Here is a 12,400-nt window from a genome sequence, read left to right as displayed (position 1 = left end):
CATCACTTTTTGATCTGTTTCAACTAGTATATCACGGAGAAACTGTATCAGAAGAGCACTCTGAGATTTTTACAAGGAGAAAAAAAATATTTATTCCTCAGTTTTAATGTGTCACATATCAGTCTATGACCATTATCAGTTTGTCATGTAACACCTGCTACTAGTGAACATCCACTTTTCTAGTCTAATGAACACCTCCACAACTTTTTCATCTTTAACTACACTGTGTAAGTTTCTTATGTTCTGTGTATACACTGCTGTCTGTATTCTGGTCTGATTGCTTGAGGAGGCACAATTTGGGGCCTGCCATTTTCTGTTTTCCCTCTTCCATGATGGGTGTTATGTAGGATGCTTGAGCTCAGGCATGTTTACTCTCTGGCTACTGAGGATGGGCACCTGCATGTGTGAAGCACTTGGTGGCAGCAGGGACAGTCCTTCAGCTGCTAAATGCAGCCTTTTATTTATCACAGAACCACAGAATGGTTAGTGCTGGAAGGGACTTTAAAGCTCATCTCATTCCAACCCCCCTGCCCTGAACAGGGACACCTTCCTCTATAGGAGGTCACAGAAAGCTTCATCCAGCCTGTCCGTGGACGCTTCCAGGAATGGGGCATCTACAGCTTTTATGGGAAATGTCAATGCCTCACCACCCTCACAAGGAGGATTTTTTTCCTAATATCTAATCTAATCCTACTCTCTCTTAATCCATTCTGCACTGTCCTGTCACTACACACTTTTGTTTAAAAGCCCCTCTCCACCTTTCTTGCAGGTTCCCTTCAGGTACTGTAAGGACACAATTAGGTCACCTTTAATCCTCCTGTTTTTCAGGCTGAAGGATCTGAATTCTCTCAGCCTTTCCTTATATCAGAGATGCTCCATCCCTCTATTCATCTTGGTCTTTTCTTAAACACCTAACAGCTCAGGTCAGGGGGTGGCAGCAGACAGTTCAAAGCTTCAGCCTCACGTGGGTACAGACATTCACATTAAACAATAATCTATTTAAAGGCATTGACAGCAGAAAGTAAAGGCACCGTGTTTCTTAATGTACTTGAAGGCAGTTAATTAAGTTACTTCAGTTTTCCTTCAGTATGCCTCAAGCAGAAACTCGATTGCATTTCTGCTTTTCACAATAAGGTTGGCAATTTGGCTAATTGGAAGTGCAACAGGAGATTAATTGTACTTTTTTAACTTCAAGAAAATCCTCCCTGCTCTTGGCACATTGCTAATCACATACAGACCTGCAGGATAGTCACCACACACTTGGAAAAATCCCAGTATTATATTTCAATTAGATTCTTTCTCTTCTAAATGCTAATTCGAGAAATCAAATGAAATTAGAAGCTCAAGTCTGAAAAAAAAAAAAAGAATCCTGCCAACTAGGTGTGAGAGCAGCAGAGGAAACGCACTGCTGAAATGTCCTTTGTTACTTTATTGTCTCCAGATTCATGACAAATGTGATCTGAGAAGGCAACCTGTGTTCCAGGGTAATACTGGGAGGGACAAAGACAGTCAACAAAAACCTAGATAATCCTAAATTTGCACAGAACTGAAAGATTGAAGATTGCTATAAAGCCTACTTGTTTAGCTGTGCTAGTTAAATCACTTTTATGTGATATCTTGATTGGCAGCAAAATATTTATAATTTTTCATTGCTCTCTTAATCAGAAGCTTTCATAAGCAACTAGTAATAATTTGTCATGTCCTATCTCTGGGAGTTCTGTTAATGAGTTGTCACAAAGCTATTGCAAAAGAGCCGTCCTAATGGTACATGTAATTAAACGATTTCTCTTGCAAACATTTAAGATTGCTTTTAGCATAAGAATATTATTTCTCCATAAATTACCCATCCATATTATTTATCTATTACAAGTCCCTTTGCAGTTCCACTTTAATAAAGTCACGTCAACTTTTCTCATGCAGAAAATAACTATAATATAGCTGAAACTGATAAAATTGTTATAGCTATAAATTGATTTCTGACTACAAAAGTGAAGTGGTTAAAATGTATCATCATTCAAAATAATATACTTTTACCTCCTAGGAACAAGCGATATGTTTTCTCAAGTATGTGATTATGAAAGCATTCCTCAATTTGAAAATAAAATGAAGTCCTCATGGAGTCAAATTCGTATAGTATTTATAGGGTATTGTTTCACATGACTTGACATTATCTCCAGAGAAGCATGCATAAATTGATAAAATTTATAAATATAAGTTGCTCCTTCAAAAGCATGGTGAAAGAGAAGATTACCATAAGAAAACAAATCTGATGTAGAGGTAGATAAGAATTTGGTGAATTACCAAGTGTCATGCAGGTAGTTACAGCCTAAGCTCATTAGTGTCTTTCATTACTCATTTCATTTTAATCTGTACACTTTAACTCACACTGGCATTGGATCATTAGTTCAAAAATAGGCTTTACATAACCAATTGTGTAAATACAGAGTTTATAATTTCTGCTGATGTCAGCTAGGATGGCATGGCCTTGCTTTCTCCAAACATCCCAGCCAGGGACAGGCACAGAGCTCCAGACCACAGCCTTATTGCTTGTGTTCCCCATCCCCTGGGAAATCACCTCCATGTACATCTCATGGCCCTTATAAGAGCTGTACCTACCTGTCCTGATACACATTGCATGTATATTCATGAAAATGTCCTTTTTCCACGTATAATAGTTGAAACTCAAAGCTAACAGCCAGCCTTTAAAGTGGAAGTCACTGGGGTTAGTTTTCTCATTAAAATAGGCTGTATTAAGACAATGTATTCATGTTGATGTTTTTAATGTAGAGTCACTGTTAAATAATAAAAAGCTCATGTGTGAATAACCCCATTAATTCCCTGCTAATAGAATTTAGGCCATTAAAATGATCAAACCCTGGGCTGTTCTAGATACTGCAGTGATGCAGTGATAGGAGCAAGTTACAAAAGGTTGCATATTTAGAGCCAAGCTTTTTCTCTTTCAAATCAAAGTTTACAAAATTGCTTCTGGTTTCTTAAGGTACTTACAAGTTTTAAAATAGAGGTTAAGTGCAAAATTACTACTGACAGTATATTATGAATATAGTCTCAAGTATAACGTTGTGTCATAATGATGATTACAGAAATTGTATCCACTTGCATTTTTAGGAATGTACCTACTATTCATTTTCCTTGTCATATTATCTCTGAGTGTCTCAGGATGTAAAACTCAGCCATTTTTTAGTTATATTATAATTACACAACTATCTAAAAAGTTCATTTCCATATTCTCAAGGCAAAAAAAATTTTGACTCACCAGCAGTCCTATGTTGTGTTAAGTTCTTTGAGCAGAAAAACAAGAAAAGATAAATTAATGCCCCATCAGGCTGTGTTTACAATAGTATTCTGGCATTTGCTTAAGGCTGAATTTCTCTCCATATAAATTACTAAAGTGATGTGTAAAACCAAGAACAAATAATATTAATGAAGCATAAGTTCTCAGCTTGTCTCTAGAAATGAATTATTAAAAGCATCAAAGAAAGTGATTTAAGGACCCATGATTAATTTAGTTTGTATTATTTTTATATGAATCACTCATGAATCTATTGTAAAAAAGATCAGAGACATTTCATTAGTGAGGAGAAATCATTTCCAAAGTGATAGCCATTGTTGTAGATTTTGCATAATAATAATCTCATTAAATGCTTGGGTACATTTTGTTTTTAAATCCTGTAAACATTATCAGAGAGAGATTCTAGGACACTGAGGATCAGGCAAGCTTTTTTGGTGTGAACTGGCTGATGCTGGCTGCTTTGCTGGTGATTGTGAGATCAGGATGCTGTTTTTCTTCATCTGGAAGTGTCCAAGGCCAGGTTGGGCAGGGCTTGGAGCAGCCTGGTCTAGTGGAAGGTGTCCCTGCCCATGGCAGGGAGTTGGGGCAAGATGAGCTTTAAGGTCCCTTCCAACCCAAACTATTTTGCGATTCTAGTGGAAAACTGGTGACACCAGCAAGCCCTTTTGCCAGGACTGGTTTTGGCAGTAGGCACTGAAACCACATGGAGGAGGTTTCCAGCTTCCCTGGACTTGAAAAAAGGGCTTAAATGGAATGGGTTTAAATAAAGTGAATTATTATTAGTAGGAGGAGTAATAATATATTTGGAAAGCAAATCTCCGAAGAGAAGAACCACTCTGGGAACTTCATTCCCTCTGCCATTATTTCTGCGATGAACACTTCTAAATCATCATGGTGAGAGGGTATCAACTTTATTTAGGGCTCCCTCCCCCCTCACTCAGTATTTATTAGGACCATTCAATACCTAACTTGGATGGTTTGAAAGCACCATGTGGGTTTAAATGGCTTGAGCAAGGGGGTGTGTAACCATAGTGCCATACTGTGGGGTGACTGGTGCCAGTGTGCCCTCCCTGAGAGCTGAGGATGTGGGGAATCTCTGGCTTCATGTCAGTGGGACTGACTTTTCTGTTTCTTCTTCCTGTTTATGGTTTGAAGTCAAGTTTGGGGTTTTTTTTTCAAGCAACTGGAAGTTAACCTTAAATATAATAAGTGTCTATGCTCATTCCTCTTCAAACTTCCCAAAAACCAAGAAACTTTGACAAAAAATAAAAAGGTTTTAAATGTTGGAGCAACCCCAAGGCATGTCAGAAAGCTTCATGAAAATGCATCTGAAACAGGCAAAAAGTGGGTGGGTGGCCGTGCCCTGCCCCCTGTGACATCACAGCATCCAGGGTTAATGGGGCTCCTCTCTGCCTGCTCCTTCCTGGGCGTCAGAGCAGGAGATTTGTGGTGTTACAATCACAGGTTGGAATTCACTTGAGACAGAATGTGAACAAGATTTACAAGTAATATGCAATGTTTTACACATCTCTGAGCACGGTGTCTCCGAACTGCAGCAGAGTGCATGACCAGGGAATGCATTAGAATGGGAATGGGATAAATAAATATGAAAAATCTCATGTTGGGAGGAAGCTGTGCCTTGGGTAATCAGTGGTGATGGAAAGGAAAGGAAATATTATAGCAAAAAAAAGGTATACATCCATTTTCTAGGATCTGCTTTGTTATTTTTTTGCAACTTTTTAAAAAATATTTTATAGATTACCAAGCTGTTATCAATGTAAAATGCAGGGTGGTGCATTTTTTTAATCTTGAAAAGTTAAAACATATTCTGAGGTCGTTTAATCAATCCTTTGGTTGAAGGGTAAATGCAAGACATGAAAGAAGCTTATGAAGGACAGAGAACTTTTTATTTGAAAAAGGCAGAAAAAAGAGAAGTCAATTTGTCAGCTGCCACTAGTAGACCTTATCAATTATGAGAAATTATAAGCACAGCTTTCTGAATTTTTTTTATCAGAAGAATTACTTTATAATGAAATTCATAAGGTAGGGGTGATGAACACCCTGCCCTTATCTGGCTGCTTTGATGCAGGGCTTATGATTCTGGGGGGTTAGATGGGGGGGCTCCCTCTAGTTTCATCACTTCTCTTTCTTCCTCTTCACAAGAAAATGGTGAGATTCCCCATCCCTGAGCAGCCACATCGATTCCAGAGGCATCCCATGCCTGGAAGTGTCCAAGGCCAGGTTGGAGGGGGCTTGGGGCAACCTGGTCTGGTGAAAGATGTCCCTGCCTGTGGCAGGGGGCTTGGACCATGTGAGCTTACAGGTCACTTCCAACCAAAACCTTTCCATGATTCCATGATAATTCACCTTCCATGGTAAATGAGGAAAACCGTGTCTCAGAACTCACATTTTTGCCTTTCTTCTGATTGCCTGTTCTTAATGGGATGATACATTTAAATGTCTTTTCAATTTACTGTGGGGCATTACTGGGGCTGAGTAGGGCAGTAACAGCTCCCTGGGGTATGCAGCACTTGCTGAGCCTCCCTAAAATACGCAGACAGCCCTAAAATACTCAGTTTTAAAGCTGGGATAGATCTGGGGAGAGAAGAATTATGTTGCATCAGTATTATAGATGTTTTTGTTCTGCTCTGGCTGCTTTCAATCTTGTGATGGCTTGGAGAAGAGGCTTAACAAGCAAAAGCCATCCAAATTAAGTCAAAATATGCGAAAATATTTCCTCTGCTTTTTCCCATTGTGAATTATTCCCATTCCCTCTGCCTACCCCATCCACATCCCAGCAAACCAGAGCAGCAGCTCAGCAGCTGTCAATGCTCTCTCACACCCTGTTAGCCCAGGGCAGTGGCCTGTGAGCAGCTGAGCAGCCTCTCAGAGCTCCCAGCAGCAGTGCAGCATGGAGTGGGGTATGGGACACATCCCGAATATATCTCACAGCTTCCAACTGCAACACAGCACTCCTGACTGCAAGATGTGGAGTTAGAGGCTATTAAGGAATCAAAGACTCATCATTTCTTAATGCTCCAGGGCTTGGGGTTTTACAGCACTTCCAAATACACCCTTATGAAATACACAAAGAAAGTGCTTGTGCATAAGAATGCATCCATAGATATAAAATGGAACAGCGAGATCCAAATGTACTAACTATATCTGCAGGGAGACACCATGAGAAACTGTGAGCTGCAATAAACACACAGAAAGTCAGATTTGTTAGAGAATTCAGTCTACTTTTTGTAGCAACAAAAGGTTCGATATTAAACATTAAATGCCACAATCACTTTTTCCTTCCCCCACCTAAACACTTTTAATTCTTAATAATGTTGTTGTTATATATAAATTTACTGTGTGTGCAGGTTCTAATACAGGGCTGATAATTCCTTTCTATGCCTGACATGGTGATATGGTGCTAACCTAAATCATCTTTAATAACTTTCTTTAAGCACCAGAAGTCATAAATCTTTTAAAATAGATTTTAAATCTTTTAAAATAGATTTTAAAAGTCACAAACTGTGCTTTTACCAATATAAGCCCCTCTTTTTAAGAAAAACACATTTGGAAAGGAAGTTAATACAGTAGTGTTGCACCTCTTTGGTTGTGCAAAGGGTTTTACTTATATTAATACATTTGTATGCATTGAAAAAAAAAAACCAGATCATCTTTAAAAAGGCAATTACAGAGCACAAACCAAGCATTCAGAATATTTTTCTGTGATATTTTAAAGGAAGTAACATGCTTAAACAGAGAAGGTTACATTGTCCTGTTTCCACAACTCCTTATAAATCATTCCATTAAAGTAGCCATCCTGCTTTTATTGATCTAAACTCAATTTTAGTTTCTTTTAACTTAGAAGAACTGGTATTCAGTTCCCTCCAGTGCAAGCATTTTCTGTGTCTCACACAAATACCATTGGAACAGGGATGGTGTCTTTTCTGTTAGCAGTTACTCATGCATTTTTGCTTTCAGGAAAGATCTAACGGACCAAAAACCAGGCAAATTCTTGAAAGGGGGATTTGTGAATAGGTATTTGTAATAATATATTGGATAACTTAACCAGCTTATCCCATAGCATTGATGCCTGGCACCAAGGTGACAATAATATCTGAGATGCTTTTGATTATAGATAATGGATTTCAGATCATCTATGAATTTACTCTGATTCTTTGTAATTGTTCATACATTTGCCCACTGAAGCAGCACAGCCAGCAGAATCAGGATTGTGGATATGTCTGTGCCCTCTCAGGTGAAGGTCTGTGCTTTGGGAAGGGCTGTGTCCTGCCAGTAAACTTCTCATTTCTCAGTGCTTGCTTTCAATCTGCCTTAAAACGTCTAAAAACTAGGCAAGTTCTCAAAATTCTCCCCCTTCTGCCAGTGCTGACCTGCCACTGAGAGGTGAGGCATGAAAATGCTTCTTAGTGCCAGACAGAAGACTTTGGAGAAGATTCATGAGCTGACAGAAGTAGAGCCAGATCAATCCATACTGCAGGAGATTGGCTGTTCTCTACTTCTCTTTGAGGTGCCAGCTGGCATTGCAGAATCACAGCTTCCTTCAAAAAATGTTCAAAGTGTGGTGTCTGGAAAGGAAGGTTTAAACTGCAAAGCAAATGCACCCTGAAGAGGCAGGAAATGTGAGATGTAAGAAGCTCCAAAAGGTTTGGGGTTAGAAATCAGCCCATCAGCTGATCAAACAAATCCTGCTTGTAATCTCTGAGCATTTGGCAGGGGCTGGGAGCAGCAGGTGGCTGTGGATGGTTCCTTAGAGCACTGGAGCTGCCATGGGTGCAGCAGGGAAGGAACAGCATCACAACTTCTGTGTGTGGATTCCCTTCCTCCAGCACAAAGAAATCAGGATCCAGGTTCTTGACTCCGAGCGAGCAGATCCAAGTGATGTTCCTGTTCCACGTGTCCCCCCTGGGGGGTTCTGCCAAGGCAGAGGAGGCAGAGAGCTGTCACCTGCTGTCACCTGTCCCAGTCACCAGGGTGGCAGCAGGCAGGACCTCCTGGCAGGGTTTTCCCTGCACACCCTGGGCTGCAGGCTGGCTTCCAGCTGCCCACTGGGGCTTTGAAAATAAGTCCTTGTGTTTTCATAAGCAGAACCACTCTCCAACGTTCACCCTGTTGTACGGGGTTTGTGCCACCCTGACTCAAAGTTGAATTTTCCCATAATATTGCAGTGAAATTACTCAAAGAGAGTTCAGTTTAACATACTTCACACGTGGGGATGATTGCAGAAAAATCATCCTTTCAGCTCATGAACTGTTTTTAAATGTCTCCTCCTCAGTTTGCATAGAAACAACACTCTGAAGCTGCAGAAAGTCTGAAGTTTGGTGGAGTAACAAGAGAAACTCCTTCACACATCCATCAGTGCTGTGGTTCTCTTAGCTGTAATTCGGTAAATAAATATTCAAATTAGTAAATAAATAATGAATCAAAATAAATTCTTAAGCAGGGTGCTTGTACAACATATTCAAGTGCCACAAATGTGTCTGCTAACTCAGTCCTTCCCATCTGTAACCAAAAACTGCAACAATGCAAGAGCAAATCTAGGAAGGTGAAGGGGAGGAAGAAAGATACTTGTTAAGCAGTTACAGATCTAAACAGCTATGTTTGAGAAAAGACTTTTTCTCTTCTTCCTTGTCTCCTTCCTGGGATATTGTCTGAGATAAGTGACAAAGAGCTTCAGTTCTTTTTCATCAAGTCTCAAGGCTGCAGTGCATTTTCTAGGAACCAGCACAGATAAAGGAAACTTTAACCAACTCAAATGTTAGCATTTTATACATCTGAGGTTAACAGGTAGATATTAAACTCCCCCATAAATTAAACAGCTGGAAATGGCCATCTTTTTTATGTGCAAAAAGCACCTTGTTAGCAACAAGCACAAAAGTTCATATTCTCAGATGGGTCACTTTACCTTATTCTTAAATCACCACTCATTTTCTCCCTACGTGTTGATTTATGAGCTTTATAGCCTACTGTTCAAAATTCAAGCTGTGTCCCCAGGCTGCACTGCTATCAAAACCTCTGAAAAGGTACTCTCCGCTCATGTAGTGTTTAAAATATTGTTATGAAATAATAAGGCACCTTTCCTGTCTTTTGTTCCATTCAGGATTTTGGAGAAGACGATTCCCTCTACATCACCAAGGTAACAACTATTCACATGGGCAATTACACCTGTCATGCCTACGGCTATGAAGAGCTGTATCAGACCCACATCCTTCAGGTGAATGGTTAGTAAATAGCATATACGACATTCCATGAAAATGTGCCCTAAGAAAAGTTGTGTGTTAACCTCAGTCACATAGAGATGTGTAAAGCCACAGCTCAAATGATCTGTGCACGAGAGTGAACACAGCTTGGGCTTTGCTCACTCGTGCTGTCACACGAGCAGTCAAAAACAAAAGTATCAAGGGGGGATGTGTATAATTAACTGGGCTTCAGGGGGTTATCTCCACTGTAAAACAAGCTGTCAGTGACATTTCTATAGAGTTAAGAGTAGCATTTCCAAGCATCTCTTAAAGTAATTACTACTTTTGTCAAGAAAGTGTTGCCTCAATAATTTCTTCTTCCAGAAAATTATTTCTGTTGCATGAAATAGCCCAGGATATTTCAATAAACACAGCAATGTTTCCAAAACTAGCTAGCTCCCAGCTATATATCCAGGTTATTTCCTGGTTGTACTGAGCTTAGTTTGCTGAGGGCTGTTTACAGTAGCTCACTGGATTGCAAAATGAGGGCAAACCATTTTACAGGTGAGAGAATCACACAGTCCGTATTCCAGCATTCTCATTCACCTCCAACCCCTGGACTGCATTTGTGCCTGGTGGAACTTATATCCAGGTGCTCACTATCTATCTCCTGACCTCAAACTCACTCAGTCAGATTTAGTTTAGAATCACATTTGATTAAGCCAACATTTCATTAAGGGTCCAGCCCGCAGAATATCCACTTCCATAGCAGCAATCAGCATTTTCCAGCTTTAGACCATTTTTACAAGTGCTGATGATGCCCAGCAGTGTCTCCAGAACAGGGGACACCCATCACTAACTATGGGTTCATTCTGGTATGAAATGAGATGTGCACTGTGGGATGTACTCTGGTATGAAAGTATTTATTTTTAAGGAAAATTCAGTAACTTTTATCACAGGCTATATATATTATAAGGAAAACTAACATTTAGTCCTTTCTCTAGCTGTGTGTTGATCTGCACAAAGGAAAGCTCTCAGCCAGTAAGAGCAGGTAGTTACACAGAGGTCAGTAGTGAGAGGAAAAACAGTGAAGAGGGATAATTGTGCATTTTAAGAAGAGCCATGGTGGACATGAGGTTTTGTTTCAACTGCAGCTCAGGTCTGCTGGACGTGTGTAAGTGCTCCCCCCCACCACAGAGTACCTGGAGAAGAGCACAAAGTATCTGGTTGATCTGAATGAAAGCTGACTTGATGTCTCTACATAATTATTTGTCATCTTTTGAGAAAGTAAACTGTAAATCTCAGCAGTGTGGATAACTAAGTCATGGGTGCTGTAGCTGAGAAAATGGGTTTCCTTCCTCAAACTGCTGTTTGTTTGATGAATGGCAGTTGAAAGAAAAGCCAGCTAACAACTTAATCCCATGTCTATTATGTGATGTATTATGAGGCCTGAATGGAGTTTAGTTGGCAGACAACAATGTAGACTTTATCAGCACTGAGAATAGAAGGCCCAAAGGCTTTGAAACTTAAACCAGAATGAGAGGAAAGCTGGATGGAGAGTGGGGAGGGAGTGATCTGTTCCATACTCACACTTTCCACTTAGATTTAACTTGTTATTGAAAGACCACATTTTCTTTTTAAGTGGAAATTTCATACCATAGCTGTGTGGGGTTTTCCTTACCAAAAGCAAAATGCTGTTATACAAAAACCACTATCTGTATGTTATACAAAAACCACTATCTATATAGATAATATATCTATTATCTATATCTAAATCTAGCTTTTTAATATGCTATATAGTCACTAAATGCAGAACAAAATGCCTTGCATTCTGGTATTAACTCAAACTTGCTATAAAACATTGCAGAGTCTAGAAATCTTTGTCTCACAGCATCTGATATTCCCATGTGAGCCATTAGGCTTTGCAAAGCTGGGGTTTTGCAATGCTTGATGTGGCTGCTCAGATCATGAAATTCCCTCCTTTTCTGCCTGTGTCACAGTTTCCTCCAGCAGCTGATGCAGGACTGACAGCCCTGATGGCAGGACAACATTGTTTGCCTTCAAATGCATTGGAGGGTTCCCAAGGCAGAGCCCTTCACAGGGAAACCTCAGTTTTTAGTAACTTAAAGGACAAATGGAGGAATTTTTCTTGACAGGAGTAGAGGGAAGAAACTGAGCCAAACTGAATTGAGTGAAGATGCTGAGAATCTAAGTGTAGTTGATGGGCTCTGTTCAGCGCTGGGGCTTGTCTCTGTCTGTCTGTATCAAACTGAAAACTCCATCTTCAGCGTGGGAGGGTTTTTGTTGCTTTCCTGTGTTGGACTGAAGTGGTAAGAGAATGTGACAGAACGAAATCAGCCAGAACTCGGGTGTATCTGCTCGCCTGTCTCCTCTAGGGAGGCACTGATCTACTTTCAACATCAAAAACATGGGGGCTTTTTATTTTATGAAAATTATCAGAATTTTTCTTTTCTTGCCTCCCAAGTTTGTCTGTTGGGAGAGAATAGAGAAAGAAGAACCAACTGGAAGTAAAAGGGTTTATCCCCAACCCTTCCCAAGCCTGCTGTGTCTGTACAGGCAGGTTCTAATTTTTAGATTGTTTTTCAGTTAATCCAGTGTTTTCAAACAGTGTTTTCAACAGTGTTTTCAGTGTTTGCAGTAACTCTTCCAGCATCCTTGCGTCCTTTTTCTGTAGCACCTGGGCCCTGTCTTACTGTTCCCACTAAGACACATCAGTCCAGCTCACAAAAGAATCTGGTCCTAGTTACATGTGCACTCTTCCTCTGCTTTTATCCAAAATATTAGATGCTCTTTAACTTATTTTTTTCTTTGCCCCTTTTTAGAACTTAACACTAAATTCTTACATTGATTAGGTTATATAGAAAATAAGAAA

At 39.9% G+C, this 12,400-nt stretch overlaps 1 protein-coding gene across 2 annotated transcripts in view; it reads left to right on the top strand.

Annotated features, from left to right (window-relative positions):
- The window catches only part of FSTL4 (follistatin like 4), a 206,963-nt gene that overhangs the window by 169,292 nt on the left and 25,271 nt on the right, over nt 1-12,400 (top strand). For both annotated transcript variants that reach the window (XM_066328808.1, XM_066328807.1), the window contains exon 7: nt 9,429-9,549. In XM_066328808.1, the coding sequence (XP_066184905.1) occupies nt 9,429-9,549 (121 nt within the window). The remainder of the gene's footprint in view (nt 1-9,428; nt 9,550-12,400) is intronic.

This window comes from Sylvia atricapilla, chromosome 14 (assembly GCF_009819655.1).
Source record: "Sylvia atricapilla isolate bSylAtr1 chromosome 14, bSylAtr1.pri, whole genome shotgun sequence".
Taxonomy (NCBI): domain Eukaryota; kingdom Metazoa; phylum Chordata; class Aves; order Passeriformes; family Sylviidae; genus Sylvia; species Sylvia atricapilla.
The sequence above is the reverse complement of the archived record's forward strand: the minus strand, read 5'-3'. Positions and strand labels throughout refer to the sequence as shown.